Source organism: Anomalospiza imberbis, chromosome 6, assembly GCF_031753505.1.
Source record: "Anomalospiza imberbis isolate Cuckoo-Finch-1a 21T00152 chromosome 6, ASM3175350v1, whole genome shotgun sequence".
Classification (NCBI taxonomy): Eukaryota; Metazoa; Chordata; class Aves; order Passeriformes; family Viduidae; genus Anomalospiza; species Anomalospiza imberbis.
The window spans coordinates 10,919,466-10,942,512 of record NC_089686.1 but is presented as its reverse complement, the minus strand read 5'-3'; the positions used below and the strand labels follow the sequence as shown (position 1 = coordinate 10,942,512).

The window sequence follows — 23,047 nt, the reverse complement described above, 5'->3', positions numbered from 1 at the left end:
GTTGCCCTTCCCGCACTACACCCGCTCCCCCGCCCGGTGAGAGCATACATTCACAGAACAGGGGACTTTGGAGGAGACCACAATTCGTCCAACCTCCCTGCTAAATTTGCACAGTTGTCCTACAGCACACGGCACAGGATTGCGTCCAGCTCGTTCTGGGATATCTCCCGTTGAGGGAGACTCCACAATCTCTCTGAGCAACCTGTTCCAGTGCTGAGTAACCTCCTCTGTTAAGTTCTTCCGCATGTTCAGGTGGAACTTTCCGTGCATCAGTTGTCTCGTATCCCAGAGGCTGGCACCTCCAAGAAGAGCGTGGATCCATTCTCTTGGCACAAGCCCCTTTATTTGTACACAGACATGAGGTTCCCTCTGAGTCGTCTCTTCTGGAGGCTGGAAAGCGCGACTCCCTCGTCCTTTCCTCGTAAGGCAGACGCTCCGGTTCCTCAACTATCCCCCACTGCCCACCACTGTACCCGCTCTAGGAGCTCCATGTCCCTCGTGTAGTGACTCTCGGTACGGACTCAGCTCAAACAGCGGGGAAACCCGACTCAGGGTAACTCCGCCCGCAGGTCCCGCGCCCAGCCGCACCCGGGGCCAGGAGCTCCGGGCGCACCTCCGCCGGTTTTAGCCCGCGCGAGCCGCCGTCGGCGCCGGGCGGCCCCGCCCCGGGGGGCGCGGCGGGCGCTGCCGGGGGCGCCATTGGCCCCGCCGCCGGTGCCCGCGCATCGCCCGCGCTGCCGGCACCGCCGGGGGCAGCCGCCGGTGCGGCGCCCGCCCGCCCGCGCCTGCCAAGATGGCGGCTCCCGGGGCGGGGGGCGCCGGGGCGCTGCCGCCCCCTCCACCCGCTGAGGACGAGCCCCCCGGGACCCACGGGGCACCCCCCGGCGCGGCGGCGGGGCGACAGGAGGGCGGCGGCAGCGGCGCGGAGCTGCTGGCGGTGACGGAGGAGCTGGTGCAGAGCTTGGCCGCCCTGGAAGCCGGCGGGGGGGCGGCGAGCGGCGCCGTGCTGTACCTGCGGGCGGACGGGAGCGCGGCGGAGGGCGCGGGGCTGAGCGCCGGCGAGCAGCGGCGGCTACTGGAGCGGCTGCTGGAGAGTCCAAGGCTGCCCCCGCCGCCCCGTCCCGCCGCCGCGCCGCTGGCCCCCGCGGAGCTCCGGCGGGTCATCGAGCAAGTGAGCAAGGCCCAGGAGCAGCTGAAGCCGGCGGCGGCCGCCGCGCCCCCGCCGCAGCCCTGCCCCGCGGGCGGCATCATGCAGAACGCCGCCCGGCAGCTTCAGAGCGTGGCCCAGCAGGTCGCCCTGCAGCAGGGCAGGGCCGCGGCGGCCGCCCGCCTCCTCCCGCAGAAGGTAACCCCGGGCGTTGCGGGGGGGAGGGAGGCTGCGGAGAGGTTGGTGATGAAAAAACCACGGCTCCGGCGAGTTTAATCCTTTCTAATAATTTTTTTTCCCGTTCTTCTCAGTCACACCTGCTCTCGGGTGTAGACTCCACTCCCATAGCTCAAAGGCACAGCTTTCAATGTGGTTTAGGAAAATGCGTGTTTGAATGTAGCTAATAGCTGCTGAGGTCAGTATTTCGGTCTGACAACACGTGTAGCCAAGAACAGCTTAGAAGAGCTGTTTCGTAGTGGTCAAGTGTGATACACAGGAAGTCACTGCATGCCTCTTGCAGGTGATAGTCCCTGGGCTTTCAGCCCACCTTTGGGGTGTAGGTTGTGAAGTGATTGATTTGAACTGAAGCAGAAATTTGGATGAGGCAGAGAAACTGTGAGGGAGATGAACAGTAACATCTGATTCTGTGAATCATCACCACAAAGTTTTTGTGAACTGAACACACATTGTAACGTGTCCTGGAGTGGGTATTTGGGCTGTGTCATGTAGCAGACTGTAGTTTTCCTGTGTGTGGGGTTTGCTGAAGGTTATGAATGTGCCTTGGTGAAGGCATTGACTCTGCTATTCCAGCCAGGCCTGCTAGCAGGAAACAAAGCTGTAACATGGCCTCAGAGCAAACTTTACATGCTTTACTTGAACCGCGGTCACAGCAGAAAATATGCAGGAAAACCGTAGCTTGAAGGAAGGGAATCTGCTTTGATGCATTAAGATGGAAAGCTGATGATGTGCAGCGGTTTCTTCATGCTTTGGTTTAAGGGAATGTATGTATTATCTCGATAACTATTGTATTTATTTATTAATACTGTATTTGTGTAATTGCAACTCTTCTTTTTTTCCACAAAAGCAGCTGGAAGCCATTTGTGTCCAAGTTCAGCCAGGACAGATGAAGGAAACTGAAGGGTCAATGACATCATTGGCACCAATCCAGTCCAAAACTATAACGCTGAGTCAGCCAGTTGGTAGGAAATCTAGCATACCAGGAGTTGGCATTATTAATCCCCAGATAATTAGGATACAGCCTGTTTCAGGAACTGAGCAGCAGCAGCTACTCCTGCACAGTTCTTCTGAGTCTCCGCTTCAGTTGCTTATGCAGGAGCCTTTACCAGCTCACGAATCAGTGTCTGTGGACAAGATTCCCCCATCTAAGATGGTGAATGGACAGAGGGCTACTTGTGCCACAGCACTGGCTTCAAGGTCTCCAAATCCTACCATGGCTGCAGCCAGTTCAGCAAGTACACCATGCCTTGAAAAAAAGCAAAAGGATGACAAGTTAAAGAAATCCTTGAAGGTGAAAACTCGTTCTGGACGGATTTCACGCCCCCCCAAATACAAAGCTAAAGATTATAAATTTATTAAAATGGAGGATTTGGCTGATGGTCATCAGTCTGATTCTGATGACTACTCTGAGCTGAGTATAGAAGATGATGAAGAAGGGAAGGTGAAGGGAAAGGATGCATTATTCAGTTCTTCAAATTATAATCTGAAACCCAAGACGTTTAAATGTCAGACTTGTGAAAAATCTTACATAGGAAAAGGAGGATTAGCAAGACATTATAAACTCAACCCAGACCATGGACAGCTGGAGCCTTCACCTCAGAAAATAGCTCTAAATAAGCCTAATGGAAGTATATTTGTGGAAGAGGAAATTATGAGTCCAGAACATTTGGATTCAACTGCTGTCACTTTAAGTCATGAAAAAGCACTAGCTACCAGTCTGGAAGAAACTGTTGATTCAAAGGCTGGAGAACAGGTAAAGTGTTACTTAGAAAACCTGTCAGTTGTGTGGAAAGCAGAATGGCAGTTCTATAGCTGCACAGTCTTGTACTGCTCAGAAGTATCCACTGATAGACTACATTAGGCAAATTTCCCATTGAAATCCTTTAAAAATCAAATTGTCTCTTGCAGTGCTGCAGCAAGAGTACTCTTGCACAGACACATGCAACTAAATGTTCGCTGAGTGTTCATTTCTTACTGTGTTTCTGACATACAGCTTTCACCTTGTCTGCATAAATGACATTCTTCTCTGCATTTGGATAAGAACACTGCGGTTCAGTTACAGCCTTTAGCATGACAGCAACACATCATCTGCTCTCTCATTTTCTGTTGCTGAAATAATGTCATCACAGAAGAATCTCTTATTTGGAACACAACAGTGAACTGCAACTTTTCCTAGAGCAGGTTTTCAAAGTCAGGCTTTGAAACCCTGCACACCAAACAGTGGTGAAATTTGAGTCTCCAGAGTGGAAGCTGCCTCAGCTGAAATTTTTTTCCTGTGATGTTCTAAGCTGGTCACTTCAAAGAAAAGTTTCTCTTTTAATATTGAAATGACTCTTAACATTTTGCAGCAAGAGCTGATGCAGCTGCTGGTTAGGAAAAAGTACTCTTTTAGATGCAGGGGTGTCCCATTTGTTACTTGTCTTTGTAATTGTGAAGTTGTTCTCAGGAAAGTGAAAATTTACAGCAAACAAACCTCCCTCATTCTCTACACTCAGTTATCATCTCTGGGAAAAGAGAATTGCAGAATACTGAAGTCTGCTCTCTGAATTATTGTAGTTGTTTGATACAGACAGGAAGCCAATCAAGATCCCCATGCTCAACCCCTAATCCTGTGTCAAATTTAGAACTAATTTAGTAATTTAATCCCTGGATAGAACTGACATAAATTTGCCATTTATAGAGCTTTCCTAATCAGTAGAATAGTAGGGAGTTACTGAATGTTGGGATGCAAATGTACAGATTATGCAAAGAAGCCTGATGTAACTCAGTACTATTATAAACTAATTTCTTGAAAGATACTGGAACATTTTTAGAAATTCTAGCGTGGAAGGGAAGATGCTTAAATAAGAAACCACTGCTTTGAACAGTTAAAAAGTTTTACTCTGAAATTATCATTATAACTTAAACATAAAAAAAGTACTTAGACTTTCTGTGTGATCTTATAACAGAAGCTGCTTCCTAGCTGTGTTCCTAGGGAAGACAGGATTTTGAAATGTGGTAACTGGGCAGTACATTTTGGTATTTAATTACTGGGCTTGTCACTATTCATGGTGTCAGAGTTTTTACTTTTTTTCTAAAGTCTTCATGCTTTGAGGTGGTTACAATGAAACCCAAATTATTCTGAGTATGGAGTATGTTTTACTGCTAATTAAGTTTATTTCTACAACCTCTTTATCTAAAGAGGATATATTTTACTTCAAAAATATTAAATATATTTAACCCACTTCAACCATCTCTTTCATTATGTTTATTTAATCTTTTTATTTTGTATGACATCTTGTGGTTCAAAAATGCTAACTTTGCAAATAATGGCATATATGTGATGCAGAAGTAGCAGTCTTAATTCCACAACTTTCTTTGCAAGTTATGCTTGTATCCAGCTTTGCAGTTTTTTTCAATTTGCTATTTATTTTTTGCATAGATGACAAACTTAATTCTGAAATTGTCTTCCTCAAAACTGTTTAAAATGGTGAATAAACACTTTTTCTTTTAATTAAGGCATCAGCGTCTGAGGAAAGCAGACACTTGCTGGCAGAACAACCAAATGAAACCAGTTCAGGACACCGGGGACCTGTAACACCAAAAGCACCTGGAAGACCCAAACGACCAAAGAGACGTGGTCGACCCAGGATGGGTGGAAGATCCAGGTGTTCTGGAAGGCTTAGCAGACCTGGTCAGTCCCCTTCAAAGTCACTTAGTAGTGTGTCAGCAGAACACAATGTATTCAGAAGAAAAGCTAGGTTAAAAGAGGTATGGTTCTCTTCTGCAATTACTTCACAAGTGTTTTTACCCAGCCCCAACTTCACCCCCACCTTTTTTTTAGTCACTTGTTTTCAATGAATCATTTTCAAAAAAGATGGTTTTTTTTTTACATCTTCGTGAATGGACAAGGTGAATGCCTTAGATGGCTTCTAAGATGAAAACATTAAGTTGTCTTTTAAGAAAAAAATACTTCCAACAGAATACTGGAAAAAAGGAAAATGGGAACTGGGTTTGGAAAGGGACTTCTGACATGTAGATATATTCCTGCTACCCTTTTTCTGGAGAAGGAAAATTACTAGCTACTACTATGTATCTCCTCCAACACAGTAAAAGAAATAATAATGAAAATAACCAAAAAAACCCAAAACAAACCCACAAAGAAGGTCTTGGGGGACGATAGAATGGGGATTAAAATCCAAGTAACACAACTTGTTCTTTGTTTTCTGTAGGTTATAGATCTTTTATGGCTACTAAAGCTACCGAGGTTGCTGTTCTTTCTATGAATTGGCAACATTTGTGGGACTGAGTTTTGTCTGTACACGAGTAGTAATTATTCTGAGGTTTTCTAAGTTACCCCATTTTGCATCTATTCTTAAAGCTGCCTAAACATACAGCATATCTCTCAAAAAAAAGTAGTGATATTTTATGTTCTGAACATGGGGTGCAAAACATGTGGGCTGCTTTTTCCTAATAATCTCATTTTGGCTTTTGACAGCTAATACAACAATGTGATAATGAAGACTTAATGGAGCTGGCTCTCCCACGTCTTACAAAGCTCGTTACGGTGTATGAATTCCTGTTGATGAAGGTGAGTTTTTATGTAAAAATATCAAATTATTTTAGGGATACTTCCATTGGTAGACATAAAAAGATTGCTTTAGAGACATAATTGAATTTCCTAAATTAATATCGTGCAGCATGTTGATGTTCCACACGTCACTTCAGTCTTACACAGGCAAAACTCTGGTAGGTCTCAACTCAAAGCCTTGCTTTTTGCTGCCTGGTTCAGTGGCATTTTGAATATTCCAGAGTCTTTTGACTTGAATGTTTCTATTTTAAAATGTTGAACAGAACAAAATTGACAGATCTTAATTACATCCTTTTTTAAAGTATAGGGAGGGAGAAACAAGCCCTTTTTTATTCTCCTCTTATTCCTAGGTGGAAAAAGGACACCCAGCCAAAGCTTACTTTCCAGATGTGTACAGGGAGTTTGAAGATTTGCATAACATGGTAAAGAAAATGGCTTATGATCACCTCAGTAATTCTGATTCTGTGAATTGCCAACAGCCTGTTGAAATAAAAGATGCTAAGGTAATAAAACACTCTGTTTGGAACTATGATTGGTTGGTTGGTTTGCTTGCTTTATTTTAGATGCCTTGCATTTTTAATTTTCTCTGATAAGCTTTCTCGTACAGGTAAATTTATTTGAAAACAAGAAGACTTTTAATTAGCAAAAATAGACACGATTGTGAAAATTCCAAGAACTTACCAAGAAGAAAAATCTATTTATCCATAATACTTTATTATTATCCAGAAAAATGTATTTATCCATAATAAAACTACAATTCTCGTTTATGTCAGTGGATACAACTAGAGAGATAAGAAACAATTCTAGCAGTGCTGATACCTGCCTTACATATCTAGGGTAGTATGAAGCTGCATGTTACTACAAGGTTTATTTAGCATTAACCACTAATCAAAGTACATCCTGATGTTTGATCAGGAAGGGGGGGGTCTATATTTAAAATGAGTGACCTTGATTTAAAGAGGTAAGTAATTTCATTGCAAAATGAGGGCAAACTGAATGCATCTATGCAGTTCAGTCACATTAACAAACGTGAAAGGTAGTGAGTACATTAATAAAACTGCAAATATTATTTCAGTGACTCTAAATTCACTGTTTATGGAGCTGTATCTGGAAAGACAGATGAAACCTCTTTCTTGCTTCTCTTCTGTGTTCATGTGCATTCTTAATATAGAAAGATGTTTTTTAAAGAAGAACAAGACCAAACCAAACCCCACAAACAACCTAGCCTTGAGAAGCTGGATGGTAGCACACCTATGTAAGGATGAAGCACAGGAACGGAATGTGGGGAGTGGGGAGAAGCCTTTACTACGAGAGATACTCTAAACAGAAGACTTAAATGTTTTTATATGATGGAGAACCTCAATAATCATTATTAAACACTGCTCTCAGTAACTGTCCCTGGATTCTATATATAACCATAATTCTTTCAAGTTTGCCTGTCAGCAGTCACCTTCAGATGGAGGTCATGTGTCAGTGTGAAGGCTAGTAGAAAACATGGGAGTCTAAATACTTGCTCTGAGCTGAGGGGATTGCCAGGCTAGACATGATGTAGTTCTAGTACAGTTTTAAGAAAAGAAATCTGTATTTCAGCATATATGTATTCAGATCTGAAAGGCTAACATTTACTTTTTTCCTTCTGTCTGTTTCTGAAGGTTGCTGAATCTCTAGGAATCACAGAAATGCTCCGTGGAGAACAGAAGATGCAAGGTGCAGAGTCTTATTCACAATGTGTAATTAACATGGTTAGTGAGCAAGTGCCTGTGGACCTACTGGGACAAAAACGGTTAGCTGAGGTATGGAACACCTTTGTGAAAATTAACAATGGAACTAAGACAAATGAAAACTTTTAAAAATACATAATTATTCCTTACAAAATCATGCTGGTATTATCTGAGTCATGTTAAAATAAGGCTTTTGTGGTGTTCAGAAATACTGAAAGTACTCTCTGCTGTGGTATCATAGCAGGGCATATGAACTAGCACACTAAGTATGTGCTTTGGGAAGAAGACACTTGGTAGCATTCAGGACAGAGTATCAAAGACTTAGAGGCCTTTGATACCGGGACAAAAGAACTTAATTGAGGTGCTGGTAACTGGGGGCTCCACAGATTCCAGCCTGTGTTAGAGGAAATGGCCTAGCCTACAGCAGGTTCAGACACTGGAGAAGTGATTGCTGTGCTAATTGGATAGAGGGGCATGAAAACAATTTCTTTCTTTTTGACAAGTCAGTTGATGAGCTTCAGTCTGTTTATAGCTGTAGCAGAGAGCTGTGATTTGTCCCCTTGGAGTTTTGGCGAAGTGTGAAGACTGTGTTTAAATCCCTACCTCTTAGGAAGACCTTTAGTGTAAATCCTGTTTTCAAGGATCATCAGTTCACCGCATGATGTTCCCACAGTTATCTTTTCCAATACTGTCAAGTGTTACAGAGCTGCAGTTAATCATCTCTTGCATTGACAGAGCTCAGGGGAAGAACTGTTGCCACCAGCCAAAAGGACCAAGTTAGAAGACGTAACAGAAAATGTGAACAATGCTTATGCCAGTCAAGATGAAGTGAAAGAAAGGAGTGGGAATTTGTGTACACTCTTTGAAAAAGATGGTAACCTCTTCAGATTTTCCAGTTCTGTCCTGTTTATGGAGAAGCTGAACAAATCTTTGTTCTTCAAGCTACTGTGGTTTTTGTCTTAGAGTTTCATCTCTTAACTTGCTTTCAGGTCCTTCAAAAGCAGCTGTTTAACTGGAAAGGCCTCATGAGGAGGGATAAGTTACAGATGATGCAGACAGATGATTAGCAGTAGCTCAATCCTGGATGCATGACAGTCAGTGATTGATACTACTTATGAGCGTAGTACTGTCCTCTGCAGCGTGCTTCCTGTCCCTCTGAGTGCATGACCATTGTGTCAGCTGGGGGAGAGCAGAGGAGGAGGAAGCAGAGTGCACATCCTTCCTCTTGGCCCCAGCCAGCTACAACAGCAGAATTACCAGAGCTTTGTGGAACTTGGGGAAAGGGAGAACTGGTATAGGCTGTTCTGTACAAATCACTGGAATACATCTTATATTGGAATTGAGGCCCCATTTTGCACCACAGTCTTCAGGTGGTTGCCTTTCTTGTTATTCATTCTTCATGTTTCATCCTGCTGCCCTTCAGATTAGCAGGGTAGCAGTGAAAGAAAAGTAAATCTCTAGTAAGATACATCTATCAGTACCACCCACTTTGTAAATACCTTGTTTTGGTGTAGCTGTAAGTGCCTTTGCTTTTGCCCTTTGTATGTCTTTTAGTCAATGGCTATTTTTGTTTCCCTCCATTAGATTTTCTTTCTCTGAAAGGCTCTCTGCATGACCATGCTTACTTCTTGCTGCACTATCATTTTCTTCTAGGCTATAAGTTCTTAAAATTACATTTTGCTTGCACCTGCTAGTAGGGTGTTTGCTAGTCAACAGTGCAAAATGTTAAAAATAGTCCTCTCTGCAGTGTTAAGTCTCCTTTTTTGTGCAGTGGTATCTTTCATAACAAAAAAAAATCCAAAACCAAACCAACTTACTTGTTCCTTTTGACCTTTAATAATAAAGACTGACAGCTCATACTACTGCAGCTTAGTAGTTATTGTCCAACTACTTTCAGGTTTTGGGACCCTGGTCAGGTCCAGGTCAAGTAACTGCTAGAACACTGCATTTCTTGAGGTTTTTACATTTTCTGGCACAGGACAAAAGTGCTGCTGGGACTCTTAGAACAGCTAATTAATATGTAGTAACCTGATGACATGACAGAGTCCAGGATGAGCTTGATTAGGAATAGAAATTTAAACAGAAGTTTAAATGCTTCCATCAGCTTAGAGTGATGAGGATGAGCAGCTGACAAGTTTGTGCCTGCTAGTCTTTATCTTTTAATGTTACTGGCTGCATGACAGATGGAAGAAAATTGAGTTTGCCTTTCAGCCCAGGTTTATTGGGGAAGATGAAATAGGAAAACCTTATAAATATGATTGCCTGGCAAAAGATTTGGAAAATACAGACATTGAGATGAGAACTAGATTTGAAATAGCAAACCTTGACTACTGAATAACTAGAAAACAATAGTATAGCCAGGCTGAAAGCAATCCCACCTTCTGATTAAACAATGCCCTTTACCTGCAGATAGGTCCAAAGGTTAAATGGAATGCTCTGTCTCACCCCCAATGTATGGTTCATCCCACACCTGTGACCCTCCCCTGAAGCATCAGGTATCTGGGACCCCATTGGCCCAAGTCCTGTTCCAGCCCACCTTGAAGCCCCCTGATAAGGCGTGCCCGAGGGACCTGACACTCTCTTGGACCTTCCCCTGGGACCCTCACCTGGAACCCTCCCTCTCTCTCTCCTTCTCCCTCTCTCCCTGGGCCTGCCACAAGTTGCGCCTGGCAACTCCAAGCAGGGCCTTTCCCCCCTTTTAATAAACCACATTTTCTAAGACCTGACTTCAGAGATCTCTCATCCATCCAAACCGTCCTGGAGACCCCCGATCTCGCTAAAAGGTTGTTTTCAGGATAAACAGAAAAATGCTGCCTCTAAGTGTAAGATCTCTTAATACAGAAATACTTGATAAACTATCACTGTTTAACAATTCCTTAAATATTTTTATAGTGACTTTCTCCTTGAAAAGTTCTATGAAACTCCTGTAAGGTTCTTCAGGTTTGCTAATTTGGGGGAAGCAAAGTAGGGAAGTAGTCTAGCTTTTCCTCGAAAATTATTGCTGAAATATAGGTTTTTTTGGCATGCAATATCAGATTGCCTAACAAATAATACTTCTTTCCCCTTTTCAGGTTTTAATCCATTAAATGGAGAAATCCTGCTTTCAGAAGACAGGCATATCACTTGCTGTACAACTGGAAGTACATTACAGACAGCAGAGGAACATAATTCACTTGCTGATTCAGGAGTTCGAATCGATGCTGAAAATTCAGGTACCTTCTCCCCAACTGTGGGAATGAGCATAGAGTATCCCCAGCCTGCAGGGATACAGGGAGCAGGCGTGGCAGGTGAAGCATCTCTGCTGCACACTGAAGTGGTGCTGCCTGTGGGAGCAGGCGGCTCGGCTGGGCCGCTTCAGGCGTGCTTTGTGAGCGGGAACGCGGCGCGGGGACCAGCAGCTCCTGAACTCCACAGATCCCTGATGGAGCAGCCAGTGGCCAGGCAGAGCACTGGCCTACCAACGAGAGAAGAAAACAGTCACAGTCCAAAATATCATCAACTGCAAGAAGAAAACCCAAATTTTGCAATTAAAGAACATTCTGAGCAACTCCATAATGCTGATATGACTGATGAGATACAGGAACTTGAAAAAGCTTTTTCAACAAACGTTGTGCCAATCAACTACCCCCACAGTGCTCAGGCTGAGTCGCACCAGAACGCTGTCCAGGGAGCCTCCCTGTCCACTCATGGGAACCAGGAAAATGCTTTCAAAAACGAGAGTGAATATTCTTGTGTGACAGAGGAAGCACACGAGCTGGCAAGTACAGTTACTGTAGATGAAACTGTAGCTTTTGAGATTTCTGATGAGAGCCATGATTTTTTGTCTCAGGGACAGGAACAGATTTTTATTCAGACTTCAGATGGGCTTATCTTGTCTCATCCAGACACTGCTGTTTTGTCTCAGGCGGAAGGCATCGTTATTGTGACTGATTCCAACGGTACGACAATGCACATTCGCACACCCGAAGGGATACCTCTGGAAACAGTGGAAGCACTACTGGCAATGGAAGCAGGTGGCCAAAGTGAAGATATTTTTCTCTCACAAAGTGAATTGGAGCCATAAATTAGAAAACCCTATAAGCTTTCTTCTGGAAAAGACTGATTATAAAATGTATATTTTTCTAATGTGAATACTGAGATTATTGAAATTTAACTTATTTGTAAACTGTTTCTATGCCCTGTACTTTTTATAACTTATGTTTATATAAATTAGCAGCATTGCAACCAAAAATTCTAGAATTAACATTGTTCTATTTGCTTTATATGTTGGGGATGGGTGGAAAGTGGAAATTTTGTCAACCCTAAAACTTGCACTGTTTCCTTTTGTTACATAATTCCTTTTCTCTCTAGCCATCTAAAAATGCAGTAAGTTGTACTGCTGTTCAGCAGCGATGTGCTGTGTACTGGCAAGCTGTATATGGGTAAAATAAAAGCTATATTAAAAATGTGCATTTTCTGTGCCACTGAGATGACAAAACACTGTTATTGTGCTTTTTAAAAGCTGTCCTGAATATTCATTAGCATCTAGACTTGATGCACATAAATCTGCCTGGAAAAATGAGCAGGTTTAAGTATAATCCACAAACTTGTGCATTCTGGGAACAATGTGACAGCCTAGCTGATCCTTACTGAAATAAGCATTCACTGAGTTGAGACAAAAATAGCTTCAAACAAGATCTGATTTGTACTGAACAGTTGGAAATGTATTTAAGTGGCTTGTCTAATGTTCAGCCACACCTTTAAAAATTGCTGTTACGTAGACATAAATGGGAAGGTGCATAAGTAGTGATCTAATTTTCCTTAATGAGGTATCAAATTCATTTTTTGCTTTAGTCTGTCATGGCCTATTTTTACTTTTTTTTTTTCCCCCCTTTCAGATGGTGCATCCTTTATGAGTTCTACACTTCAACCTTTCCAGAAACTCCATGCTGCCTTGTACTGTTTAATCATAATACAAAGGGACTCTAGGCAGGGAGAAAACTTGGCAAATTACTTGAATTTTTGTCATACTTTCAATATGATCCTTGGATCAGATTAAATTTTTGTGGAAACCTCCTACCAGCATCTTGTCCAGGGCACTGTCTTTTCTTTCAATAAGTTTAGCAGGTGAAAAAGAACAGCATTAAATGAGCAGACATTACTGAAAAGTGGTAACATATCCTTAAAATGTGTGTGTCACCTCATTGCTGAACAGATGCAACTACTGGGACAATCAGACAAATCTACCAAGGACAGGAGAATTGTTCTTAAATTGAGTATGAACACTGATTTTTTTTTTTTTCCAAGCTATTATTACCACTAAGAAAAACACTAAAATTGAATCTAAACAGAAGACAATTTACAGATTAAATAAACTGCTCTACTAAACCAAAACCTTTAAACATAGTTGGGCTAGGCTTTTTTGTTTGGTGTTTTTTTTCTTTGTTGCATAAGTAGAAGATAAATTTGATTATCCAAAATGTTGTCTTTCATGAGTAATTGTGAAAGGTACTGTACATTAATGAGTTATTAATGACTTACTATTTGTTTTGGGGTTTTTTTCCCCTCTTTTTTTAGGAGGTGGTAATTGCCAGAGGATACAGACCTACCTTGTAAGTGAAGGTAGCATACAAAGCAAAGTTCTGCTGGTCTTTCAAAGTCTTTCATTGCAGTGAGCAATTCTTTATGGTATTTTGTACTGTCTAATAATTATATTTGAAGGCTACAAATATAACAATCAACTGCTTAGAGCTAGAATGACAAAACATCTCTGCAGTGATTTTGCAGTAATCTTCCAATGCCCAACAACAGTCAATAAGCAAGAGGGTCTGTGAATATGAAGACCCCTTCCTGAAGAGCTTTTTTCCTCTTAAGAAATGAGAACAAATCACAATTTCCACCTGTGGTGAAAATGAAAACTTGCTTCAATTTTGCCTTCCCTATCAATTTGCACATGCTGGGAAATACAATACACCTACTCTCATCTTAAAAGAACAGTTCTATATGTGAATCAATCTTTTCTCCTCGGAAAATAGTTTTGAAGTACTGAGATGTTTCCATAGTGACATAGGTCTGGCCCAACTCAGAGGAATTAAGGTGGCTGTTAAATTAAGTGGAACACTTCCACTGAAAAAATAACAAAATCCAACAAAGCTGTTCCTAGCTTTATCCTCCTTGAGCTACAGCAGAATTTCTTTTTAGATGCTGGAATTGTGGGCTAAGAATAGAACTCTTATTAGGTGCCAGAAACAACCTCATTGTTCAACAGAACAACTTTTCAAGAAAACTTTTTAATTCATGTCTGTCTGTCTTGCTACTGCAGGAAACTGATGTATTTCCTTTACTAAACTTAAAAGGTTTCAGCTTGGGGCTAATTAGGTTAGTGACCCTGCTATTCCTATCAGTACAGAGAACAGACACACCTTCAAACCAAAACCACACTGACATCAGTACCAGTAACCCAAGGAAAAACTCACTGAGCCTTATGACAGGGAACAAACAAGATGGGGTACAGCCTTTACTAAAGCAGGTTTTGTTTTATTCGCAGATGCTTTCATGGAACATCTCTTACCCCCCAAAAAAAAAAAAGTTAAAATTAATTAAAAGGGACAAGACCTTATTATATAATGACTCTAGGATGCTGAGTTGTACTAAACCTTCCTTGGGTGCTGGTTCAGGCTTGGATCACTCTTTGAGGGTGATGTACCCAAGAACACCAGAATCAAAACCAAACCAGAATTTACACTATCGTCTGCAACAGCATTTCAAAATCACATACCAAACTATGTGGATCCTTTTGGATTCTTCTTTTTCTGCTTTCCTTTCCTCCACTTATAAATCAAATACAAAAACATTTGCCCTGTTAACTCATTAAAAAAAACCCCAAAAACATAGAAGATCAAGAAGTGCTGAATTTCTGTGGCAAAAGGGACTGTGTAGGTATTTTAGGTTGTCCAGACTTGGGAGGAAGTAACATTTTTTTGCTGTAGATTCTATTTGCCTTGAATCCCCCAGACTACTAAGCAATGCTTACCTCATTTTGACTATAGAGGACTTAGCCTCCTACGTGTAGCCTCTGTGTTGCCCTTAAAATAGATGTAAACAACCCAAACTAGATTGTCCCACACAGAAAAAGGAGCATCAACTGAGACAAAGTAAGGAATATGAATATGAGAAAAATACTTTTAATAAGTTTTACAAAAAATCAACTTACTTGGTAAGCCTTGCAATATGCCAGTTCAGTTTGATCTAAGCATCACTAGAAGCCAGCCACATAACCTTTGGAACTCTAGCACTGCCTGTGTCCTGTTTCCAGCAGCATGGCTTCGAGCAGCAGCATGCTGCTGTTCTCAATGTAAGGCTGGTACAGCCACGATGATAAATACACCATCATCAGATCCTGGTCAGCACAATGAGCAATGTCTTGTACAATTGTCTGCTTGAGTTGTAGCTCCTTCTTGTACATTTCAGACAGCTTCAGAGAAACCTCATCTGAAATGGATGGAAAAACCAAGCACATTGACGAGAACATTTCAGCAATTCTTGAAAAGCGAAATTATACTTGTAATACATGGATCATATAAAACCCCTACCTTACATAAGCTATTCCTCAAACTTAGCCATTATATTCTAATATTTTTACATTAGAATATAAAATGCTAAACTATTTCCTCAGCTTTGGGATGTATTTTACACGCTGCTGATTTTGACATGAGTCTGCATTTAATTATAGAATAAGTAATGGTATAGTGGGTACTCAGGACCCACTGTAAAATTATCAGTTACAGCTAGTCCTCAAATAACTGAAACTTGATTTTAAAATTTGGTAATGCTATCCTGCAATACAAGCTTCACATTTTAGAGTTGCTCTTGATTTTAGCTAATCTTAAGGATGCCCTCACATGCTGTGAAGCACTTCAGCAATGCATGATCACCAATAAGTAATACCAACAGTGAAAAACAACAGTAAAAAAAACCCCAACAGACCAAAACCAAAGCATTTATTGTTAAAACTGTTACTAGTTATGTTAGTAAAACTGGTAGGGGGGTTAAAATGCATCTGTAATCTTTCACTGTTTGAATTCCTAAAAAATCACCACACAAAGTATTTTGTGCTTCTAACTTAGCCTGAACTATCACTGCCTTAAGAAGGATTTTAGTCTTTCATGGAGTAGACAGCATCACTAAATGATTCAGTCACAATGGGTGTTTTGACAGCAGTTGTCTTTGTCATTCTTAATTCTTTTAAGCTGGCAGAAACTAATACATTAAGATTTCTGCTAAACTGTAGTAGTGAATTAAGAGGCAGAGGTATGATTTTCACAAAGAAGACATTTGGTTTGCATGCAATCAGGCTTCTCTTGAATTCAGACAGTTTTAAAACTGGGGTAATACCAGTTGGAAGGCAGTACCTTTTGCCATCAAGTGAACACTAAAAGAATTAATATTAACAGTAGCGTGTAACATTTCTTTACTTGTCTTGATTGACACTGAGATCAGAGGTATTTTTCTTTGGCTGCTTGAGAATTAACTGATGTATAGCTTGCTCCTCGTATTCAAGGATTTAATTCTGATGTCAAGTAACAAGTCAAGTAGTTAAGCCTGCAGCTTACCATCAGCAAGTTGCAAATTCATCTCTGCCTGCAGAGGATGTGGCTGTTGCAGCTTGGATACTGTAAGCTGCTGACAAATTTAGTTCTATGCTGTAATTGTTGCGTGTCAGACGATGCTTGGCAGTCATCAGCAGTAACCCTAAACCAAGTGATGCATTCATGTGTTTATTGATTAGTCAATTGTAAAGGAGACAGCACTCTCTCCCTCTCTGGCAAGACATCCAGATAAAAGGGCTTATTTTTCAGTCATAAATTAGATGACACTGATGACACAATGTAATTAGCTAAGATAATCAATATTTTACTTACAGAAGTATGGTGTGGGCCATGTATGAAAGAAGGGAGCCTTGCAATTCCCAGCTCTGTGGTGGAATGTTTCCAAGTCACAGATTGCTTTAGTAGTTGAAGTAAGCTTTTCCATTTTCAGTTGTATTTTTGTCTGAAAATGATGAACATGGAACGTTAACAAGTATCTCAGGAACATTAGGCTACTATAATCTTAAGCATTTTTTGAAAACACACTATTTATGAAGGCTATTTAATACTGACGTTTCTAACTCACATTTTTTTAACTCCAGACAGGAATCAAACTGGAATCTATATAAAGACTTAATATGAGATTCCTGGAAATTTTGAACACTGCAGATATGACTCTGTTTTGGACATTCTTTTGTTTCCCACATGTAGAAATATACTAAAGCCTTCTCATTTTTTCACTTCCCTAGCTTTTCCTATAGCAATTTAGCACTGGGGAAAAACATGACACCGATATAGCACAAGCCCTATCAAAATATTTTCGTACATTACCATATCAAGATGACTTTTATTTCAAAAGATCAGCAGCAGGTGAGGAAAGCAGCTCAAGCTACTACTGGCAATATATCTAGGGTGATCTAACAGCTTGCTTCAAAAAATAGGTCATTCCATCCACTTCCTTCATGTTCATCTGACTCTGTGCATTTGGGTATGAATATTTACACCAAAATGAGCTTGCAGGCAGTATCTTTACATCAAGCAGCTAAACCACAGATACATCTCTGAACCTGTAAGTTCGTATAAACTCCTAAGGAATGAAAAATAAATTAGGTCATAGTAGCTATGTTTAGTATCCAATCTAACACTGACTGCTTAGACTCCCGTTCCTCAGGAAGAGTAAAAACTTCCATCAATGCATTTGTATTCCGAATACAAGAGTCCATCAAGGAAAAAAAAATCCCCAAACATTTTCCCCACAGAAAAAAATCTGAGGGAAATCTAGCCAGTTTCCTGCTTTTTCTAAATACTGGAGGTCTGTATCCTGTCTATAATAAAAATAGATCTACCATCCTTTTAATGGACCTCCACTTTGGCAAAAGGCTCTAAAAGTTATTTTTAATAACAACTTTAAATTACAGTATCTGGCAGTAAAAAATTGTTTGCTTCCTGTCAAACTGACAGGTGACATGAATTCCTAGCAAGGTATCCAGAAAAAACGTTGGGTTACATAATTATCTTACTCCACTCTCCAGAGAAGGAGATCTGCACAGCAAATACAGGTAGGCAAGGTAGGCAGGCTAAAAATATGACTGCATTATGATCAAAGACAGCTGCAAGGATATGATGGCAGGATAAATCACTGCTTTATGCTTTGCTGTTTCTTTTGTTCTAAACAGAGGGAATATCCAGGATGAGAAACAGAAAACAGGTGCACCTTTGGAATGCATTCTTTGTACGATTTGTTTCCACATCACTTTATTAAGGGGGGAGTGGAACTATAAACCGACAGAAGATGTAAAACCAACTTTGAAATTTACCAATCAATCAAATAAATGCTGCACTCTGGATTTATAGTTATTTAGGTTTGAAGCCAAAGAACTATGAATGGAAAATCCCAATTTTCTGCCTACAATAAATACTTGAGGACATTTCCTTGTTACTTGAGCACACTTGGAATTGATTCATATAGACTAAGCCTGAAAAATTAGTATTACCATATGCTTTAACGTCTCAAGTAATTCTGCACAGCAATTGTCCAGCTCTTCATTGTATTTTGGGGTTGGCTTTTCAGGTTCTGTGGCACTGTTATCACATGCTATCTCCAGTTTGTTGTCTTGAAATCTAAAATAGAAACATGAGGCAGAGTAAACAACTACATAGAGGTTTACTTGAGCAGTGCAGATTTAAAATCCTTGTGGTCTGATTCTACAAAACCTCTTACTCACAGGCTGTTCATGAGAATTCCGACATAAAAATAGCACAAAGCATGGCTGGCCATGTGGACAAATGGGGCTAGTACCACAATCTTCAGAGAAAAAAAGAACTACTCTACCTTAGAACATGTGCTTGAAAAAACATTTGCAGGTGTTAAGATCTTAAAACTTTTCCTCTCTTTACTTTGCCCCTGTGCTGGAGGCTGTTCTCTCATCATGAACAAGGTATGCCCAGGCTTCAGCTGCTCCACAGGACAATCTGGTGCCTCACTACAAACTCACTTTGTGCAAATTTAAGCCAAGACATTTATCTGTGACCCCAGAGCAGCCAGCGTGCAGACACCTGCCCTGCTTGGCAGACTTTCCCACACCAGCTCTGAACTGAGACTGGAGAGAGCTGCTAAAACGCAAAAGCAACATCTGGCACCATTACAGCAAAATACTCCTCAGCTTGTACCTGTCAGAACCCTGTCAGACAAACCCTCTTCAGCTGTCAGGAATCTGGAGAAGCTGCTCACAGCCCTGTTAGTTAAGGTTTTTTCACTATAGCATGAAAATAAAAGCTCTACCAAAGTCGAGGTATTTTTTCAGTTTTTCTGTGGTTTTTTTTTTTTTTGGTGGTTGTGGTTTGGTATTTTTGTTGATTCTTTGTTGGTTTTGTTTTAAATGATCACTGTTAAAACTTTTTTGTCTGCATCAATCACTGATTCTTTCTTAAAATCTTCTGAACTTTTGACTTGAGTTTTTTATGCCTCACTGTAAAACATGCAAAAGAATAAGGGAACTCACATGGGCTGAGATTTATAGAATTAGATTTTAACTTGGTACATTACGTAAGTATTTAAAATATGTTATATTTGACTATGTAAAATAAACATTTCCCATTTCTTGCAAATATCATTATGTATGAGACATTATTTGAATGTAAATAGTTTATGTAACCAAAAAATTGCAGCTGCTGAGTTTGATATAAGAGCTAGCTTATCCACTGTGACATGTTCTTTTCCCATCTCCCCAAAGAAATTTTAAGTGAAGAAAGCAGATTAATCTCTCAATAAAAGCAATCTTTATGCTATCTTTATTCGTGTGTATTAGCATACTTACTGCTCACTGATCCTCATGTTGACTATTTTGTTTGCTGTAGTAAATCCATTATCATTCAGTCTCTCCCATTTCATCATTAAATTATGCCAGTCTGCCGCATTATCTTTAATTTTTCTTGCACTGACAGATAAAACAGGCCTTCTTGGAGTACTATCAGGAGGACTTTTTTCTGTATGAGAAAATAAAGATATTGAAGCCATTTAAAGCATACAGAAACAAATCAGTGTCCACCAGCTATTTGTATGAAGGATTGCCTTGCTTTACTGTAAATATTGATTAAAGTAAAATGGAATTTACATTAACTGTCTTCGATCATGAAATCTAATTCCTCATCTATTGCTATTTGCAAGAAAACCATGTTATTAAACAAGTGCAAGCACATTCTAAGATGTGCAGTTGCAGCACGGACAGCAGTGCTTTGTAGTGCTGCTGGCAGACCTAGCAGCCTTCTGACATCAAATGACAGAGAGATGCTAATGCAGCGTACAGCAGAGAGAAATCACGGCAGCAATTACTGTGCATGCATGCAGTGCTCGTGCCATGAATGTCAGAATTAATTCACAGCAACACGTGAGCAGCAAGAGTTTGGGGAAAGGCTGGGTCCTGCTGAAGGTGGCGGGTGCTTTACTGCTGAGCACAAAGCCCTCGTCTCACGGTGTCTCCTTGGAGGGCAGACAGCTGTAGGAACCCGCTGCACTTCCTCCGATCACACAAAGCAGCCCCACCTTTGCACCTCAAGCCCTGCCCTGGCAGCCAAAGCAGGGCTCAGAGCCAAGCCAAATACCCTGCCTGAATGTTAGCTAGCTTCAGATTTTATCCACAGAGATGCCTGGAAGGAGTTCATCACATCAAAAGATATAAAGTCCACACAAAATCATAGACTGGGTCAGGTAGGGAGGGGCCCCAGTGGGTGAGCTGGTCCAACCTCCCTGCTCAGGCAGGGCCGTCCCAGAGCACAAGGCACAGGACTGCGTCCACGCGGTTCTCCAGGGATATCGGGTATCTCCAGAGAAGGAGACTCCACAACCTCTCTGGCTCATCTGTTTCAGGGCTCGGTCGCTGCCCAGTAACCAAGTTCTTCCTCATGGCCAGGTGGAACTTCCTGTGCATCAGTTTCTGCCCACTGCCTATTGTCCTGTTGGTTTGCACCACCGAGAAGAGCCTGGCTCAATTCTCTTGACACCCACCCTTTGGATATTTACGCAGAGACGTGGTAAAACACATGGGGGCCCCCCGTTCCACCGGGGCATGAGCGAGGCGCTGCACACCGGGATGTGACGGTACCAGCCCGGCGGGCTGGCAGAGCACCACGGGCACTTTAAACCTCCTTAGCTCGCTGAGAAAACGCCGGGACCCCGCCTCTGGCTGCTCCCTGCTACTCCCGCGTTCGCTCCCTCCGGCTCCCCCCGCACTCACCCGCCATGGCAACCCCGCCGCCTCGCGGAAGTTCGCTCACGTCCGGCCCCGCCCAGCCCGGCCCCCGAGCGGCGCAGGCACCGGGGCCGCCGCCGCCGCTCCGCCGCCTCGGGGCTCGGCGACGCCGCTCCCCGCCGCCCTCCCTGAGCCGCAGCCCGCGCCCCGGAGCGGTGAGTGCAGCCGCGGAGCCGGGGGGGACCGTCAGGGCCGGCCCGGTCCCGCTCCCCTCCCCGGGCGCCGCCAGCGGGGCCTGCCGCGGGCGCCTGTTGCGGGCGGCGCTCCCGGCCGGCTCCCGGGGCGCGGGCAGCGCTCGGTGACGGGGCTCGGCGGCTGCTACCTGGAGGGGCGGCGTCGCCCTGCCCTTGCCGGAGCTCTGTGTCTGGGCGGTAAATCCGGCATAAGCCGAGGTAAAGCCGGCGGGAAGGCGAGGCAGCCCCGTGGGTGTCCGGCCGGGAGCCACTGGCTCTGCCCTTCTCTGGCCGGGGCTGCAGCCACACAGGTGCGAGAAGGCACCTGTTGGGAAGGAGCGGTTTGAAACATCTGAGTATGTTTCAATAGAATATGTTTAAGAAATGCATTCGAGCAGGGGGGCTTAAGACAAGGGGGAGTAGCTTCACAGTGAGGGCAGGTTTATGTTAGATAATAGGAATAAATTCTTCGCTGTGACAGTAGCAAGGTGCTGAAACACGATGCCCAGGGAAGCTGTGGATACTCCATCCTTGGAAGTGTTCGTGGTGAGCTTGGATGGAGCTCAGAGTAACCTGGTCTGGTGGAAGGTGTCTCTGCCCATGGCAGGAGGGTTGGAACTGGATGGTCTTTAGAGTCTCTTCTAACCCAAACCATTCTAGGATTCTGTGAGGTTTTCCTAGGGTGTCACAAGACCATCAGCTGAATTTTCCCATCTCTATAAAGATGTGCAGTGACTGTAGGTTCCCCTTTTCTACCCTTTCCACGTTCTTCATCTAGATTTTTTGGTTTGTTTTGTTATTTATTTTTTATTATGTCACATAGAAGAAAACATAATTTGAGCCATGTTATAAATGACAAATGTAGTTATTGGCTTTTGCATTTATGTATTAGCTTTTGGAAGTTATTATTGATCACAAAGATTCTGATATAGTACAATTTGTAATTCCTTTTAACTGCTTTTTTGGTATAATGTAACCTGTCAATTTTTATATGTACTGCATAGCTTATATAAATAACAGTATGATAAATATATATGTATCTTAGGCCTTAGCATAATATTAAAATAAAAACTATATAATGTTAAAATGCTTTTATTTGTGCAACTAGCTCAGATAATGGTGTGAAATAGCTATGTTGTTTCTCACATTTGTGGACCATCTTATCTGAATGATAAGATAACAGTGACAAGAACCAGGATGCCAAGAGAAAAAAATTTACTGCTGACTCTCTGGTTATTAGGAAGTGTCAAAACAACAGAACGGATCCTCAAGAAAAAATAAAATATGTTGATTTAATCTACAAGATGGCATGCAGACAAGTTAAAGGTTAAAACCAAGCAAAAGAGTTCCTAGAACGTGTAAACTCACAGGAATGTTTGAACATGTGCAAATTCTTATGAATATGTATGTATCCCCTGTAATGTAACAGTATATAAGAACATTGTTTAAGCTAACAGGTGTGGTTTTGGCATATTGCTAAACACTCCAGTGCTGGATATTGTCCCTTTTATCCCTTATTAAACTTCTAAAATTTCACAGAGTGAGCTCTGTTTCTCACAAGCCAAAACCGCAACATTTCATGAATTGTGTAAAGCCAAGTGTGTGTTAATCAGGTAACCATGACCTGTGTGCAGGACACATGAAGCAGAGCTCCTTTGGCAGGGTTGCGTTTGTGTTCTTCGCTCTGCGGCATTCTGCTGTGAAAAGCTCTGGAGTTGTGACAGTGGGGTAGCCTACTCTGGGGCTGAATGTGTGAGAAGTATTAGAGAAGAAAACTGCTTTCCTCTTTAGTTGGCAGGATCTACCTGAGAACAGAGACTCTTGTATTACCTGTAGTCATATGGGAGTTTGTCTGTGCTCTGAAGAACTTAAATGTAAGTTTTA

At 42.1% G+C, this 23,047-nt stretch overlaps 3 protein-coding genes across 10 annotated transcripts in view; 2 read left to right on the top strand and 1 right to left on the bottom strand.

The window, feature by feature from the left end:
* The first annotated feature begins 706 nt into the window (after nucleotides 1-706).
* ZNF839 (zinc finger protein 839) lies at nucleotides 707-12,124 on the top strand. Of its 2 annotated transcripts, none has more exons than XM_068192382.1 (8): nucleotides 707-1,345; nucleotides 2,235-3,137; nucleotides 4,883-5,134; nucleotides 5,862-5,954; nucleotides 6,305-6,457; nucleotides 7,607-7,747; nucleotides 8,411-8,549; nucleotides 10,747-12,124. In XM_068192382.1, exons 1-8 carry the CDS (start codon nucleotides 794-796, stop codon nucleotides 11,736-11,738), a joined length of 3,225 nt encoding a protein of 1,074 aa, XP_068048483.1. In that variant the 5' UTR covers nucleotides 707-793; the 3' UTR covers nucleotides 11,739-12,124. The 2 variants fall into 2 exon arrangements, with proteins under 2 accessions (XP_068048483.1, XP_068048484.1); XM_068192383.1 differs by having other exon boundaries at nucleotides 712-1,345; nucleotides 2,232-3,137.
* CINP (cyclin dependent kinase 2 interacting protein) lies at nucleotides 2,156-21,100 on the bottom strand. Of its 4 annotated transcripts, none has more exons than XM_068192396.1 (7): nucleotides 20,976-21,100; nucleotides 19,560-19,728; nucleotides 18,237-18,363; nucleotides 16,576-16,705; nucleotides 14,868-15,145; nucleotides 13,264-13,554; nucleotides 2,156-2,630 (listed from the first exon to the last, which is right to left on the bottom strand). In XM_068192396.1, the coding sequence occupies exons 1-5, from the start codon at nucleotides 20,980-20,982 to the stop codon at nucleotides 14,943-14,945; spliced, it is 636 nt and encodes a 211-aa protein (XP_068048497.1). In that variant the 5' UTR covers nucleotides 20,983-21,100; the 3' UTR covers nucleotides 2,156-2,630; nucleotides 13,264-13,554; nucleotides 14,868-14,942. The 4 variants fall into 4 exon arrangements, with proteins under 4 accessions (XP_068048497.1, XP_068048495.1, XP_068048498.1 ...); XM_068192394.1 differs by lacking the exon at nucleotides 20,976-21,100 and adding an exon at nucleotides 20,747-20,960; XM_068192397.1 differs by lacking the exon at nucleotides 20,976-21,100 and adding an exon at nucleotides 20,075-20,096.
* The window catches only part of TECPR2 (tectonin beta-propeller repeat containing 2), a 42,487-nt gene continuing 40,464 nt past the window's right edge, over nucleotides 21,025-23,047 (top strand). For 3 of the 4 annotated variants that reach the window (XR_010999779.1, XM_068192380.1, XM_068192379.1), the window contains exon 1: nucleotides 21,025-21,145. The gene's annotated coding sequence lies outside the window, so the exon portion shown is untranslated. The remainder of the gene's footprint in view (nucleotides 21,146-23,047) is intronic. The other variant, XM_068192381.1, reaches the window with a different exon arrangement.

Bases quoted from the DNA above. Each gene is read 5' to 3' on its own strand.
- ZNF839 (XM_068192383.1), top strand. From the start codon at position 794: ATGGCGGCTCCCGGGGCGGGGGGCGCCGGGGCGCTGCCGCCCCCTCCA. The intron at 3,138-4,882 runs GTAAAGTGTTAC...CTTTTAATTAAG, and splicing joins ATTCAAAGGCTGGAGAACAG to GCATCAGCGTCTGAGGAAAG. The intron at 5,955-6,304 runs GTGAGTTTTTAT...TCTTATTCCTAG, and splicing joins ATGAATTCCTGTTGATGAAG to GTGGAAAAAGGACACCCAGC.
- CINP (XM_068192394.1), bottom strand. From the start codon at position 20,783: ATGTGTTTTACCACGTCTCTGCGTAAATATCCAAAGG. The intron at 18,364-19,559 runs GTAAGTATGCTA...TTTCTATTTTAG, and splicing joins AACATGAGGATCAGTGAGCA to ATTTCAAGACAACAAACTGG. The intron at 15,146-16,575 runs GTAAGTAAAATA...CATCCATTTCAG, and splicing joins ATGGCCCACACCATACTTCT to ATGAGGTTTCTCTGAAGCTG.